Source organism: Bombina bombina, chromosome 1, assembly GCF_027579735.1.
Source record: "Bombina bombina isolate aBomBom1 chromosome 1, aBomBom1.pri, whole genome shotgun sequence".
Classification (NCBI taxonomy): domain Eukaryota; kingdom Metazoa; phylum Chordata; class Amphibia; order Anura; family Bombinatoridae; genus Bombina; species Bombina bombina.
Window position 1 is genome coordinate 802,637,320 of NC_069499.1, and position 15,953 is coordinate 802,653,272.

Below are 15,953 nucleotides of genomic sequence, written 5' to 3' on the forward strand. Positions count from 1 at the left end.
TGAGCGGTACACCTGTACGTGCAAGACTCGTAATACCAGAGGGCGTTAAAAAGCAGCGTTGGGACCGGCCAACGCTGCTTTTTAAGCCTAACGCAAGACTCGTAATCTAGCCGCTAGTTTGGTAGTCTTTAATTCCATAGAAAATAGTTTTATGTTCCAGTGTAAAAGCCAGTTTTGTGGTCTTAGTAATTCACATACATATCTGTACAGTAGCTGACTCCATTAAAAAATTGTTTGGTTTTTAAAGAATTTTATTTATGTCTGCAATTTTACAAATGGAACGTTACAAACTTGTTTATAAATTGCAATCAGTGTTGCAACACAAGTAGTTTTTTTTTGTTAGTAACTCACAAAATTATATTTATTATTGGATTACCCAGAACCCCCAGTATAACAGCCTGATGTTTGTGAGAAGAGTGATCAGTGCTTCAGAAAATTATTAAAAACCCCAGTGGCATCTTGACCTTGATTGCTTTTTGCAACATTCTGCACAACTGAGCTGGGATCCAGAAAATAACATGGTTTAATATTCTGACAAGCAAAAGTTTTCAGAAGCCAGATATGGAACTGAAAAATAAAAAAGTTGAAACGATGTGCTGTTCTCTAGCTTCCCCTGTAGGTGGTGTAAGAGAACGGACTCAGCAACAGAGGGATGTGGTATTTTTGCTTCGGGTCTTTAATAGTAAACGCAATCTGTAACAAGACAAATTAATAGTTTAAACACGGCATTGTTAGTGAATATCCTCTACGTGCTGGCTTTTAATAAAGTATGCTAATTGCACCTGAAGGTCTTCCTAGTTAGATGTGGTTCCCCTAGAAAATGTATACTAAAACTAGTAATTGACAGCACTCTCAGAAGGAATTGGGTGCACATTCCATGTCCTTAGCAATTTCAGAATACACTGGATGCTTTTCTATAGCACCCTCAACAGCTGCTCTATTAAAAATGTACCAGTTTGTGTTAATGTTTTGGAGTTTGCGCTCAATTGCTCTGGGGTTAGCTGCCTGTGTCAGTGAAAGTGCACCCAGTTTTAGCATAAGAATGTTTTTCATGCTATGAGAAATACACCCACTTTATTCTGGGATTGCTGCCAAGAATACGGTATGTGATCCAAGTTCACTCTGACAGTACAGTCCATTACCAAGGGTTGTATTTATTTTCTTAAACAAGACACACATAGGTAGGTCCAAATGACACAGCAAAGGTTGTAGTTAGGGCCTCATGCACTGGAGGGGCTGTGATGAGGTGTTGGAGTTAGCCTATCTTGACCAATAGTAACTAATGCTTCATTTAATATATATATATATATATATATATATATATATATATATATATATATACACACACACATACATACTATTACCTCTACATATTAATGTAATGTCAAAAGCTCATTAGGGAATTCTAACTCAGTTTACAAAAACATACTATTTAAATGTATATGCACTATAAAAATGTATTTAAATGGACATTGAAGTGCATGCCCTAAAACATTAACTTATGTAATTTTAGCTCTATTGACCCAGCAAGTTTATATACCATTGTGCAAATTGGTTATAGTACCAACTGAGAGCTGCAAAGAGTAGCTAGTCTTGAGAATACAAAACCGTTGAGTCAATCAGTATGTGACTGCCACTAGCGGGTTTAGACACAAACACTTATAGGTAACAAATTAGAGCTTGTCATTTTTGCAATACATTGTCTCTAACAATAAAGAATGGAGTCAAAACTGGTTGTATGGTCATGTTTCCCCATTATAAGAATTTCCAGCTTTACCTTTTCCAAACAGCTTTAATGAAACACACACACACATTGCAAGTTAGAGTATTATTCTTTAGATAGTCATACATACAGTATGCCAAATTCTCCAACCGTTTTCCTATATTAAACAGTCTAGTGTACCGGCGAAAGCTGTTACCTCCACATACGGATAGAAGCTCTCTTGCTGCATCTTTTTCCAGTACTCCTCAGTCTCAAAGCGTAGTTGATAGGTTCCAGCAGTGATGGGCTCTCCCCGCAGAATTGCTGGGCAGCGTCCGTCCTCATTAGTGATACTGTGTGAGTAGAAATTAATTAGCGGGAAACAAGTCCATGTACACAAATATAGTCACAAAGCAGACTTACCTTCTGCTTAATTGAACCCACTTTCCTGTGGCAGCATTTAGTTTAGACAGAGTGAGGGTTAAATCTTTAGCAGGTATCCCCTGAGCTGTGTTTAGGACATGAGTGGTCAGTGTGCTCTCTGTCCCCCCTGACATATCCTGTAAGATAAAAAGCAATGTATGTATATAGAGATGGAAGATCCATAAAAAGTGGTGCCAAATTATTATTTCTGTAGTCACGCTAACCTTAATGTCTAAAACCTTATAAACCCTATAATGCAAGTGCAAATTCTACAGGAGTCTATCCAATTCCTACCATTACTGTGCTTTGTCTAAATAAAGCTTTAAACCTGCATTCTGTTGAAGCATTCTTATGCTTTGTAACTTATATGCATACATATCTAACCATCGTGTTTACAGTTACTTCAATTAAAGGGACAGTCAACTCCAAAATGAATCCCTTTATTACCCATTCCCCCGTTTTGCACAGCCAATATGGTTATATGAATATACTTTTAACCTCTGTGATGATTACCTTGTATCTAAAGAGACAGTAAACCTAGCAAATGATGTTATATAATTCTGCACATAGTGCACTACTCCAGAAAGCACAGCTTTGCAAGTCATTTTGCTTGTTTTTTTAAATTATTTTAAAATACTTGCCAGCAATTTTTGAACAATGTTTTTTATGCAAACTATTTTTACTTAATTAGCCCTTTTAGAATATGCACAGATCTCAACCTGTTTTATGGCACTTTAAGACACTGAACCCAATTTTTTTCTTTTGTGATTCAGATAGAGCATGACATTTTAAGCAACTTTCTAATTTACTCCTATTATCAATTTTTTTTCATTCTTTTGCTATCTTTATTTGAAAAATAAGACAGCTAAGCTATTTTTTAGTTCAGTACTCTGGACAGCACTTGTTTATTGGTGGGTGAATTTATCCACCAATCAGCAAGAACAACCCAGGGCCGGCATCTAACATTCTTGCATTTCAAATAAAGATACCAAGAGAATGAAGAACATTTGATAATAGGAGTAAATTAGAAAGTTGCTTAAAAGTGCATGCTCTATCTGAATCAGAAAATAAAAAAATTGGGTTCACTGTCCCTTTAAGTCTCTTTTGACAGCCCCCTAATCACATGGCTATTATCTATTGACTTGCATTTTAGCCAATTAGTACAGTGTCAGCCACAACTTCACGGCGTAAGCACAATGTCATCTATATATAGCCCACATGAACTAGCAGTCTCCTTTTGTGAAAAGCAAATAAAAAAGCATGTGGTAAGAGGCTTGTCTATAGTGGCTTAGAAACAGGTTTAAATGTTATAAAGTATATTAATATAACAATTTTGGTTGTGCAAAGCTGGGGAATGGATAGTAAAGGCATTACCTATCTTTTTAAACAATACAAATGTTGGTGTGTTGACTATCCCTTTAACTCACTTTTGCTGTATATGGAGAGTACTGTTTCATACCTGTACACTACAGTATTAAACACTCATTCCTGTCACTGTTAATCATTAACTGCATTCATTCAATTTTGTACAAGCTGCTACAAACCCTGACCTGTCCTATTTCTGTCATTTTGCTTGCACACATTATGTCTGAATAGTTATTTTTATGTGTCTGGACTCAGCATTCTAATGTTTTCTGCATACGATTTTTGCGCAATCACACGTAACAAATATGGAGGGTTCTGCATCTTTTGCATTTCTGCTACGATTACCTGGGCCTACCTACGTATTAAGAGCGTGCCCTTCAACTATTACAGACATAACTATTCCTCTCAGCTCTCTTCACTGTTGTAGGGGATTGCATTAATGTTACCACCGACAATTTCCTACATTTTCTACTACCTTGCCTCTGCCTGGTCAGCTGTTGAAACCCATTAGGCATATGATTCGCATGGCAGCCATACCTTTTAGTCTGTGCTCACCACACCCTCATACAGATTTTAATACCAATATATTGAAAGCAAAAGTTTTGAAGTTTTGTAGTGGTGTTTTACTCCAGACAGTCACCAGAGGGCGCTGCTGAGCGGGAATTTACATTGTAATGGTGCACATTGAAACTACAAACAACTACGTACTACAATTTAGGAATTATTTGCTGAACTGCATTTTCTTCTCCATAATGGCTTTTATTTATCGCACTGCGGTCGGCTTTTGTAGCTGCGCTAAACTTACCGATGCTTCCACCTGTGTTCCCTGCAGGTGCTGCCGAATGAGCTGCAAACGCCCTCTGGACATTTCACAAACTGACCAGTGTAAAGTTTTGGACTTTAGTACTCAGCAGTTCACGTGCCCTGAGGGGACTAAGTTAACCCTTATTTTACTACAGTACTATCAAATGCCCTTCATTGGCATAACGCATTTACTGTACATACACACTTCACTTGCTGCTGATAGATTGATTAAATATATAGTGACATTATTTGTATGACCAGTTATTGTCCATGGAGGGATATAAAATAAAGTATGTAACAATTTTAGTGCGCTGGGGTTGCATTAGGAAGGCCCAGGTGCATAGATTGATGCAGAAAACAATAACGTTTTGCATCTCTCACACCTACTTCCGGTATATGGTATGAAATTGATGTTCAGAAAAACAAGAAAACTTGTCTCTGCCCTACAAAACTGCACCTTCACAAGTTCTTTATCTGGTTGTTAGTGAAATTGTAAGCACCAGGGCAAAAAGTCAAAGCATCTACATGTGTTTTCCTCATTTTTGTTTTCTTTTCATACCATGTTATTATGCCTACAAAATCAGATTAAAGGGATGGTAAATGTGCACTTTACATAATTCTGCACTATTTGCAGAATTATGTAACATAAGGATAGCCTTGTGTATGTTATTTTCTTCCTCAAAATAACTAATTTGAAGGCTAAAATTATGCTTACCTAGTATGCAAAGCCATACCTAATTTTATATTTAAATAGAGCGTCAAAGGTACACTGTCTAATCACATGCCTGATCGTGCTATTCAATTATATGTAGGGTTGCCACCTTTTGCACAGAAAAATTCTGGACACTTTTTAAGTGGGCGTGGAGAGGGTGTGTCTCAGGGCGTGGCTTGGGGTGTGGCTTATTGCAGCCTCAAATTCATTATGAAATCAATTTTTTTATATATATATATATATATATATATAAATATATATATTATATATATATATAAATATATATATTATATATATGATATATATTATATATATATATCATATATATATAATATATATATAGATATATAAGATACGTCAAATTTCAGATGTGCTCACTGTACACAGACCCTTCCTCTAAATGATTGTAAGTTCATTGTCCTAAATAAGCTCAACACCCGGACTGCCTATATGATGATTCCCCCATTACCCCGCTGTTTGGGCTTACAAACTCTGCCTCCTGGCACCGCACCAACACCTGCCTCTCTCTGCCGCCCTCAGACTTAGCTGCAGCCTGCAGGATGCGACGACTCCCCTCCTCGACCCTCTTCCCCCCTCCCACTGCCCCACACCATCCATCCTCCGTCTCTCCTCCAGACTCCACCTACCCATTTTTTTTTTTTTTTGTAACTCCGGGCTAAGCTCTCCTCTGGCCAGCTAATTTTTTGGAAAGTCTGTGCTCACTGCTGCTTGCTGTGCCAGGGGAGCGCTTAGCCCGGGGCAATTGAGGGTAGTTCCGGGACACAGAACCTCAGACCGGGACTGTCCCGGTTAAACCGGGGCGGGTGGCAATTTATATGTAGAGCACTCCCACGCTAGGTAAAGCTGCCAGCTGTCTTACCTAGTGCATGAGCTCGCTACAAGTAGTTGAATGACGTGATTGGGCACACATTGATTAGTCAGCCCATGACGTGGCTTTAAAAAAACAAAAAACCTGCAGCACTGAAGAGGTTGGTTTTGAATACTAAGGCCTAGTTTCCATTGAGGTGGTAAAATTTGGAAACTGGTAGTAACATAATTCCTCATAGACTTTAATGGAGATAAATGTTTATCACCAGTTTCCACAATTTACCAGTGGAAACTAGGCCTAAGTTAGTGTAGTTTTAGCCTTTTTTCCTGTTTTTTAGCCTGTTTTCATACAAAAGGTTATCCTTAGGACAATCAACTCCAAAATTGTTATTGTTTAATAAGATAGATAAATGGGCTTCATAGTCTGGAAGATTACAAGTCAAGCGGCATGTCTTTCCCGCCCACATGATATCTTCTTAGCGTGCGCAATAATCATACAGCCGATATTACAAGTCTTTAAAAATCGCAATTACGCTTGCAGAATCGCCTTTAACGCAGCAATCCACACCAAAAATACCTTACAAAGTACACTTACACCCATAAACTACACAATTGACCCCTAAACCGCCATCCCCCACATCGCAAACACTAAATAAAACTGTAGAAAAAAATAGAATTCCAATACCACTCATGAAAAAAGTGGTGCATGTAGTCAAAACTTGTTAAAAGTAGAAAAGTTCTTTATTTAACATCCAATTAAAACGGCAGAGACTCAGGGATAAAAAAATGGTGAGAAAAGTTTGACCGGTTTGCAGCAGGTGCACAGTATTTAAGAGAATCAAGCTCCCCTCATTGAAGGAGCAAGACCACACCAATTTTAACCCTTAAGTAACCCTAAATGTGGACACAGAAAATACAAACATATGTGATCATACAAGGAATATATATATATATATATATATATATATATACGCATATTAAATTAAAAAAATACAAATATACCTATAAGATCACTACATGGATGTATATGATATACACAAGAGGCCTCGTTTGAATCTATTATCCTTAGAGAGAAATATACTGGTGCTATACCAAATAACTTGGATAATCCACTATAATGAGGAATATATGAAAATCAATACTACAAAAAAGAGGCTAATATAGACAAGAGTATAACTAAACTAGAGCACGTTAGACAGGAAGCCCTGAATGATAAATATTTACTTGATTTTAACTTATCTGGGTATGAAAAGCTCATATTAATTATATAATTTTAAATATGTTACAAAATTACAATGTGCATACAAACCCGGATGTACAAAACCAGAAAAGGAGATGTGTATAAACTATACTCAAAAGCCAATAAAAAATCAAAATATATAAATATATATAGCTTAAATTATGAATTAATGAGTCAGCATTGTATCATAACAAATCTAATCTATACTTTTGACTGAAAGACTGATGATAAGGAACTAAAATATAAAAGAAAGGAAAAGGTACCAATTGACGGGTACACCTCCAAATCAATTTATATTCTAAAAATGACCAAAAACTAGAACTAGAAATAGGCTGTAGGAACAACAGGGGCCATATAGTAACCCAAGTAGTTAGTGATGCCAATAGTTAATTATGTCAAATTCAAAGTTGAATCCAACAGGTAGCAGGCTGCCGAGTTTATGAATCCAGTATATTTCTTGCCTAGACAATATCTGGAATTTGTCTCCACCACGAGGGGGTCTCAGTATTTGTTCGAAGGCCTGCCACCTGAAGGATCCAACTCTACCATTATGGGTCTCCAAAAAATGTTTGGAGAGTGCCGACACTGCTCTGTCATGACTGATGTGAGAGAGGTGTTCTTTAATTTGAGTGCCCACCTCCCTTGTGGTTCTACCCACATATTGTCGAGAGCACAAAGTGCACTCTATTAGGTAAATCACAAATTTGTTGGAACACTTCACACAACCTCTAGTCTCGAACACCACAGGTTGAGGAAATATGCACATGCTCACAAGACTTACAATTTATTTTGCCACACTTAAAGGTCCCTTTGAAGTGTAACCATGAGCTCTGAGCTTTATTGGTTTTCAATAGACTGTGTGAAAGAATGTTACCAAGTGTCATGTTATGTTTGTATATAAACTGGCACCCTCCACCTAAGGAGGTACGTAATTGTATGTCTCCTCTCAAAATTGGTACATTTTTCATAATGATGTTACATACTTGGTAGTACTGGTTTGAGTATGCTGTGACAAACAAGGGTTTTTGTTTGTGTTCCAGGGAACCAACCACTCTACCCTCGCTTTCTTTATTAGGGGCAAATAGTTGTTCTCTCTCCAACAATTGGACCTCCTTGCGGGCCGTATTAATCATTTTTCTAGGATAATCCCTAGCTAGTAACCTCTCTGTGAGTGTCTGACTCTCTCTTTTAAAGTCCCTTTCTAGGGTACAGTTGCGTTTTGCCCGCAAGAACTGTCCCTTTACTATTCCCTTAAAAACATGCCCAGGATGATTGCTCTTGGCATGTAAAAGGGAATTCCCCGTAATAGGCTTCCTATACAGGGACGAAACAATTCTTTTGCCTTGAAGATCCGCTGTCAGAGTCACATCAAGGTAATGAGTGGTTGTCTCATGCCACTCATATGTAAACTGCAATCCTACCTGGTTATTATTCAGGTAGTTGACAAAACTCAAAACTTGAAGCAAACCTATCTTCATCCGTTAAATCCGGCTCTGAGTCTGAGAATGCTACTTTTTTGGGGGTCTCCTCAGCCTGAGTTCTAGTTCTCCAATGTCCCTGCTTATTATTCTTGCCCTTCTGCACAGAACTTTGACCATCCAGACCACCATTCGGCTTGTTGGACCAAGATTTACTCCTTTGGCGTTTACGCCAAATATAAACTACACCTTTCGTGTAGTCTTTTTGGACCCTCAAAAATTTAGAATGTTTTATCTGAATGATCAATTTTCTGTACTCTGCCATAGTTGCTTTAAAAATATCATCAAACTGTGGATAAATCTCATGTTGTTTATATTTGTTCATCTCAGCTTGCAATTGGATGATTCTATTCTTAATTTCACCCAGCAACATATCCTTATACTCTATTAGTAAGGCAATCAATTTAAGTGAGCAGTCAGTAAGAGTTTGGTTCCATCTTTCAATAAAAGCGGTATCCTTGATGTCATAGGTGGGAAATTTATTTATCCGTAAACCCCTAGGAACCATTTTTATTGTAAGATATTTGGATAGAATCCATTTGTCCCATCTTAGTTTCTGGTCTTTGATTTTTAAATGTTCCATATCCATAAAGAAGTCTCCTAGTTTGGTATTGTGTACATCCTGTTCAAAAACATCTGACAATTCTAGTGAATCAAAATCATCATCGTCTGTGTCCTTTAGGGAGTAAAAAGAGTCACTACTAGCCATGTTATCCATTGGTGTTTAAACCAGATACAACACCACACCTTTGAGGGCTGACTCAGTAAGCGTAGGTAAACGTACACACAGAGTTATATATGAACTTTATCAACCGTGGACCAGGGAAAATACATGTAAAATAGATTAAAAGGTTGTCCAGAGAAATGCACAAGATAAAGTAATGAATAGATCAGGGGGTTATGGGAGCTATTGAAGGAGTCGTTACTCAAACAACATGCAGCGTGTGGGAGGGCTATGAAATTCGTATGCCCAGAAAACCAGCGGTTAAGGAGTCCAGCTTAGAGGTTAAGTACAAGCATTGCATATACAAAGCAATTGGGGTATATACCCTCTCAATTGCTAGTGCAGTGGAATGGAGTTATCAATAAGACCACCAAGCTGTATATATATATATATATATATATATATATATATATATATATATGAGTAAGGTAACTCGGTGCAGTATGTATATGAATGTATCTATATAGATGTCCCGCTGTGAACTGCAGGCTCACAGTATGTCCAGAGAGAAATATCCATAACCAGTTTGGTGGTACTGGCCAGTCAGGGCAAACACATCAATCCCACAAGTGGTAACTCTCTGTGTAACAAATGCAGTCCCGGGTTCAATGCAAATAAAGTACCTTATGTTTGACGATATCCTGGTGGACAGGCTGGAACAACCTTATGTGTCTACAGCCCAACTTAGCAGCAGCTTTGCAGCATCTCCTTTCCAAACTCACGCTGCTCGATTCCTGGAAACTCCTCCCATGGCTGATGCCTGGTCTCCCTGCGTCTGTTCAGCATCACCTCTCCAAGCTCATGCTGCTTGGCTCCCCCTGAGTCCGCTCTGTGTCTAACTCCTTCTGTCAGCTCTCATGGGGTAAATGGAATAGTGCAATTTAATGAAGTCCCTGTACTCCACGGAAACAGTAGAAAAAAATAGAATTCCAATACCCCTCATGAAAAAAGTGGTGCATGTAGTCAAAACTGGTTAAAAGTAGAAAAGTTCTTTATTTAACATCCAATTAAAACAGCAGAGACTCACGGATAAAAAATGGTGAGAAAAGTTTGACCGGTCTCGGTCACTGGGACTGTAGTCATAAAGTAAAACAGTGCAGCAGGTGCACAGTATTTAAGAGAATCAAGCTCCCCTCATTGGAGGAGCAAGACCACGCCAATTTAACCCTTAAGTAACCCTAAATGTGGAAACAGAAAATACAAACATATGTGATCATACAAGGAATATATATACAGTGGATATAAAAAGTCTACACACCCCTGTTAAACTGTCAGGTTTCTGTGATGTAAAAAAAATGAGACAAAGATAAATCTTTCAGAACTTTTTCCACCTTTAATGTGACCTATAAACTGTACAACTCAATTGAAAAACAAACTGAAATCTTTTAGGTAAAGGGAAATAAAAATAAAAAAATAAAATAATATGGTTGCATAAATGTGAACACCCTTAAACTAATACTTTATTGAAGCACCTTTTGATTTTATTACAGCACTCAGTCTTTTTGGGTATGAGTTTTTCAGCATGGCACATCTTGACTTGGCAAGATTTGCCCACTCTTCTTTGCAAAAACTCTCTAAATCCATCAGAATGCAAGGGCATCTCCTGTGCACAGCCCTCTTCAGATCACCCCACAGATTTTGAATTGGATTCAGGTCTGGGCTCTGGCTGGGCCATCCCAAAACTTTAATCTTCTTTTGGTGAAGCCATTCCTTTGTTGATTTGGATGTATGCTTTGGGTCGTTGTCATGCTGAAAGATGAAGTTCCTCTTCATGTTCAGCTTTCTAGCAGAATCCTGAAGGTTTTGTGCCAATATTGTCTGGTATTTGGAACTGTTCATTATTCCCTCTACCTTGACTAAGGCCCCAGTTCCAGCTGAAGAAAAACAGCCCAAAGCATGATGCTGACACCACCATGCTTCACTGTGGGTATGGTGTTCTTTTGGTGATATGCAGTGTTGTTTTTGCGCCAAACATATCTTTTGGAATTATGGCCAAAAAGTTCAACTTTGGTTTCATCAGACCAGAACACCTTTTGCAACATGCTTTTGGGAAACTTCAGATGTGTTTTTGCAAAATTTAGCCGGGCTTGGATGTTTTTTTTCTTAAGAAAAGGCTTCCGTCTTGACACTCTACCCAAAAGCCCAGACAAATTAAGAATACGGGCGATTGTTGTCACATGTACCACACAGCCAGTACTTGCCAGATATTCCTGCAGCTCCTTTAATGTTGCTGTAGGCCTCTTGGCAGCCTCCCAGACCAGTTTTCTTCTCGTCTTTTCATCAATTTTGGAGGGACATCTAGTTCTTGGTAACATCACTGTTGCACCATATTTTCTACACTTGATGATGACTGTCTTCACTGTGTTCCATGGTATATCTAATGCCTTGGAAATTATTTTGTACCCTTCTCCTGACTGATACCTTTTAACAATGAGATCCCTCTGATGCTTTAGAAGCTCTCTGCGGACCATGGCTTTTACTGTAGGATGCGACTAACAAAATGTCAGGAAAGACCAACTAGAACAGCTGAACTTTATTTGGGGTTAATCAGAGGCACTTTAAATGATGACAGGTGGTGTGTACTGACTCCTATTTAACATGATTTTGAATGTGATTGATTAATTCTGAACACAGCTACATCCCCAGTTATAAAAGGGTGTTCACACATATGCAACCATATTATTTTAGTTTTTTATTTTAATTTCCCTTTACCTAAAAAATTTCAGTTTGTTTTTCAATTGAGTTGTACAGTTTATAGGTCACATTAAAGGTGGAAAAAGTTCTGAAATGATTTATCTTTGTCTCGTTTTTTTACATCACAGAAACCTGACATTTTAACAGGGGTGTGTAGACTTTTTATATCCACTGTATATATATATATATATATATATATATATAGATGACAACTGTCTGAGGAGCAATATAGAGGTAGAGACTGTTAACCCCTGTACAACAGCCGAGTACGGACCTTGCATGAGCGCTAGGGTGAGTGCAAACATTCATTTTTATCAGCAGCGGAAAAAAGCCGGATCTAACAGCGTGAAGAGCTTAAAGGCAATGTGCGGACTGTCTAAGGATGGGTCAGGTGAGAAAGGAATCATCCCTGATACAGGTATCCGTTTGCCTTCTCTAAGTTGCTTTTCTGGAATTTGCTGCATTAGCCACCCTAGCGTCCTGGGAAAACCGATTCATATACTTATGACAATAAGACTGTTCTACCTTATGCTGGACGCTATATGAAGTTTAGTATTTACAGGGGTTATACAACTCTAGCAGCTCCCTCTTATTGTATAAAGTTTTCCTCTGTCAATTTAAGCACTATCATCCAAGGAGGACTTTAAGCAGATGTCCTTTATAATATGAATTATGTGCACTTCAGGAATTTCATTAGTGCATTTAAATAAATTCTTTGGACATTATTATTTTCTTTTACCTCCCGGGATGGTACAAAATAGTGGTCATATGACAAGTTCATCTGTGTCGACACATTAGTATCTGTGGTTACTACTTTATCCGTGTGTTTATTATTTATTTTATTTTATTTTGTTAGGGGATTGTTATTTTGAAATTTAGCGGTAATCAATAAATGGTGTGACTTAGTACAGGTCACTGTATCAGTGTGATTTTTTCACTGTGTCCATCTGTTCCTAATTTTCTGGAGTTTTCACAATTCACCTTTTATTAATCAGTGCAGGCTATAGTAGACTTTGTGTTTTTTTAACCACTTTCTCTTATGGTTTTATTCTAATATGGCACTACTGTCCAGCACCCCTGGCCTGCTACATATTTAAATTGCAGATCAAGGTTGATTACTTAGGCTTATATTAATAATGGTGCTGTGAGATATTTCTTTTTTATATAAATATATATATATATATATATATATGCGCATATTAAATAAAAAAATACAAATATACATATAACATCACTATTCACTACATGGATGTGTATAATATACACAAGAGGCCTCGTTTGAATCTATTATCCTTAGAGAGAAATATACTGGTGCTATACCAAATAACTTGGATAATCCACTATAATGAGGAATATATGAGAATCAATACTACAAAAAAGAGGCTAATATAGACAAGAGTATGGCATCTACTTATCAAACTGTCAACTTACTTGCATTCAACGGCACCAATACGCTCGCCTAAGATCGCCTAACATCGCTGGCACGAACCTGAATACGTTCTCCAAAATGATCAAAAAAGCTGTCAAAAAGCCATGCACCAAGTACGGTGCGATGAGCAGCGGACTGTTAACTAACAGTCATCGATCTTGCTGCTCTTCGGCTTTTTCACAGCTTTATTGGTACCCTGTCACTAAACACCCACACTATACTATTTACCCTCTATACCGCCGCTCCCGGAGCCCACCGCAACTCTAATAAATGTATTAACCCCTAAACTGCCGCTCACGGACCCCGCCGCAACTAAATAAAGTGTTTAACCCCTAAACCACCGCTCCCGGAGCCCACCGCCACCTACATTATACTTATTAACCCCTAATCTTCCACCCCCTACACCGCCGCCACCTACATTATATTTATTAACCCCTAATCTGCCGCCCCTACACCGCCGCCACCTACATTATATTTATTAACCCCTAATCTGCCGCCCCCTACACTGCCGCCACCTACATTATATTTATTAACCCCTAATCTGCCGCCCCTACACCGCCGCCACCTACATTATATTTATTAACCCCTAATCTTCCACCCCCTACACCGCCGCCACCTACATTATATTTATTAACCCCTAATCTGCCGCCCCTACACCGCCGCCACCTACATTATATTTATTAACCCCTAATCTGCCGCCCCCTACACTGCCGCCACCTACATTATATTTATTAACCCCTAATCTGCCGCCCCTACACCGCCGCCACCTACATTATATTTATTAACCCCTAATCTGCACCCCTACACCGCTGCCACCTACCTACATTTATTAACCCCTAATCTGCCGCCGCCGCCGCCAACGTCGCCGCCACTATATTAAATTTATTAACCCCTAAACCTAAGTCTAACCCTAACACCCCCTAACTTAAATATAATTTAAATAAATCTAAATAAATATTACTATCATTAAATACATTATTCCTATTTAAAACTAAATACTTACCTGTAAAATAAACCCTAAGCTAGCTACAATATAACTAATAGTTACATTGTAGCTATCTTAGGGTTTATTTTTATTTTACAGGCAAGTTTGTATTTATTTTAACTAGGTACAATAGCTATTAAATAGTTATTAACTATTTAATAACTTCCTAGTTAAAATAAAAACAAATATACCTGTAAAATAAAATCTAACCTAAGTTACAATTACACCTAACACTACACTACAATTAAATTGATTCCCTAAACTAAATACAATTAATACAATTAAATAAAATTATCTAAAGTTAAAAAACAAACAGACACTAAATTACAGAAAATAATAAACAAATTACAGGATTTTTAAACTAATTACACCTAATCTAATCCCCCTAACAAAATAAAAAGCCCCCCAAATTAAAAAAAGCCCTACCCTACACTAAATTACAAATAGCCCTTAAAAAGGCCTTTTGTGGGGCATTGCCCCAAAGTAATCAGCTCTTTTACCTGTAAAAAAAATTACAAACCCCCCCAACATTAAAACCCACCACCCACACAACCAACCCTATTCTAAAACCCACCCAATCCCCCCTTAAAAAAAAACCTAACACTAACCCCTTGAAGATCACCCTACCGTGAGAAGTCTTCACCCAACCGGGCCAAAGTCCTCAACGAAGCCGGCAAAAGTGGTCCTCCAGACGGGCAGAAGTCTTCATCCAGACGGCATCTTCTATCTTCATCCATCCGGCGCGGAGCGGCTCCATCTTCAAGACATCCGACGCGGAGCATCCTCTTCTGACGACGTCTTCTTGAACAATGACGGTTCCTTTAAGTGACGTCATCCAAGATGGCGTCCCTTCAATTCCGATTGGCTGATAGAATTCTATCAGCCAATCGGAAATTAAGGTAGGAAAAATCCTATTGGCTGATGCAATCAGCCAATAGGATTGAAGTTCAATCCTATTGGCTGATCCAATCAGCCAATAGGAATGAGCTCGCATTCTATTGACTGTTCCAATCAGCCAATAGAATTCAAGCTCAATCCTATTGGCTGATTGCATCAGCCAATAGGATTTTTCCTACCTTAATTCCGATTGGCTGATAGAATTCTATCAGCCAATCGGAATTGAAGGGACGCCATCTTGGATGACGTCACTTAAAGGAACCGTCATTGTTCAAGAAGACGTCGTCAGAAGAGGATGCTCCGCGTCAGATGTCTTGAAGATGGAGCCGCTCCGCGCCGGATGGATGAAGATAGACGATGCCGTCTGGATGAAGACTTCTGCCCGTCTGGAGGACCACTTCTGCCCGTCTGGAGGACCCCTTCTGCCGGCTTCGTTGAGGACTTCGGCCCGGGTTGGGTGAAGACTTCTCACAGTAGGGTGATCTTCAAAGGGTTAGTGTTAGGGTTTTTTAAGGGGGTATTGGGTGGGTTTTAGAGTTGGGTTGGTTGTGTGGGTGGTGGGTTTTAATGTTGGGGGGGTTTGTAATTTATTTTTACAGGTAAAAGAGCTGATTACTTTGGGGCAATGCCCCGCAAAAGGCCCTTTTAAGGGCTATTTATAATTTAGTGTAG

General features: G+C 38.5%; 1 protein-coding gene across 2 annotated transcripts in view; it reads right to left on the reverse strand.

The window, feature by feature from the left end:
• Nucleotides 1-230: 230 nt before the first annotated feature.
• LOC128645996 (5-hydroxyisourate hydrolase) overlaps nucleotides 231-15,953 on the reverse strand; it is a 78,000-nt gene continuing 62,277 nt past the window's right edge. For both annotated transcript variants that reach the window (XM_053699373.1, XM_053699374.1), the window contains exons 4-6: nucleotides 2,126-2,262; nucleotides 1,920-2,055; nucleotides 231-693 (exon numbers count right to left, since the gene is read on the reverse strand). In XM_053699373.1, coding sequence (XP_053555348.1) covers nucleotides 604-693; nucleotides 1,920-2,055; nucleotides 2,126-2,262 — 363 coding nt within the window. In that variant the 3' untranslated portion in view covers nucleotides 231-603. The remainder of the gene's footprint in view (nucleotides 694-1,919; nucleotides 2,056-2,125; nucleotides 2,263-15,953) is intronic.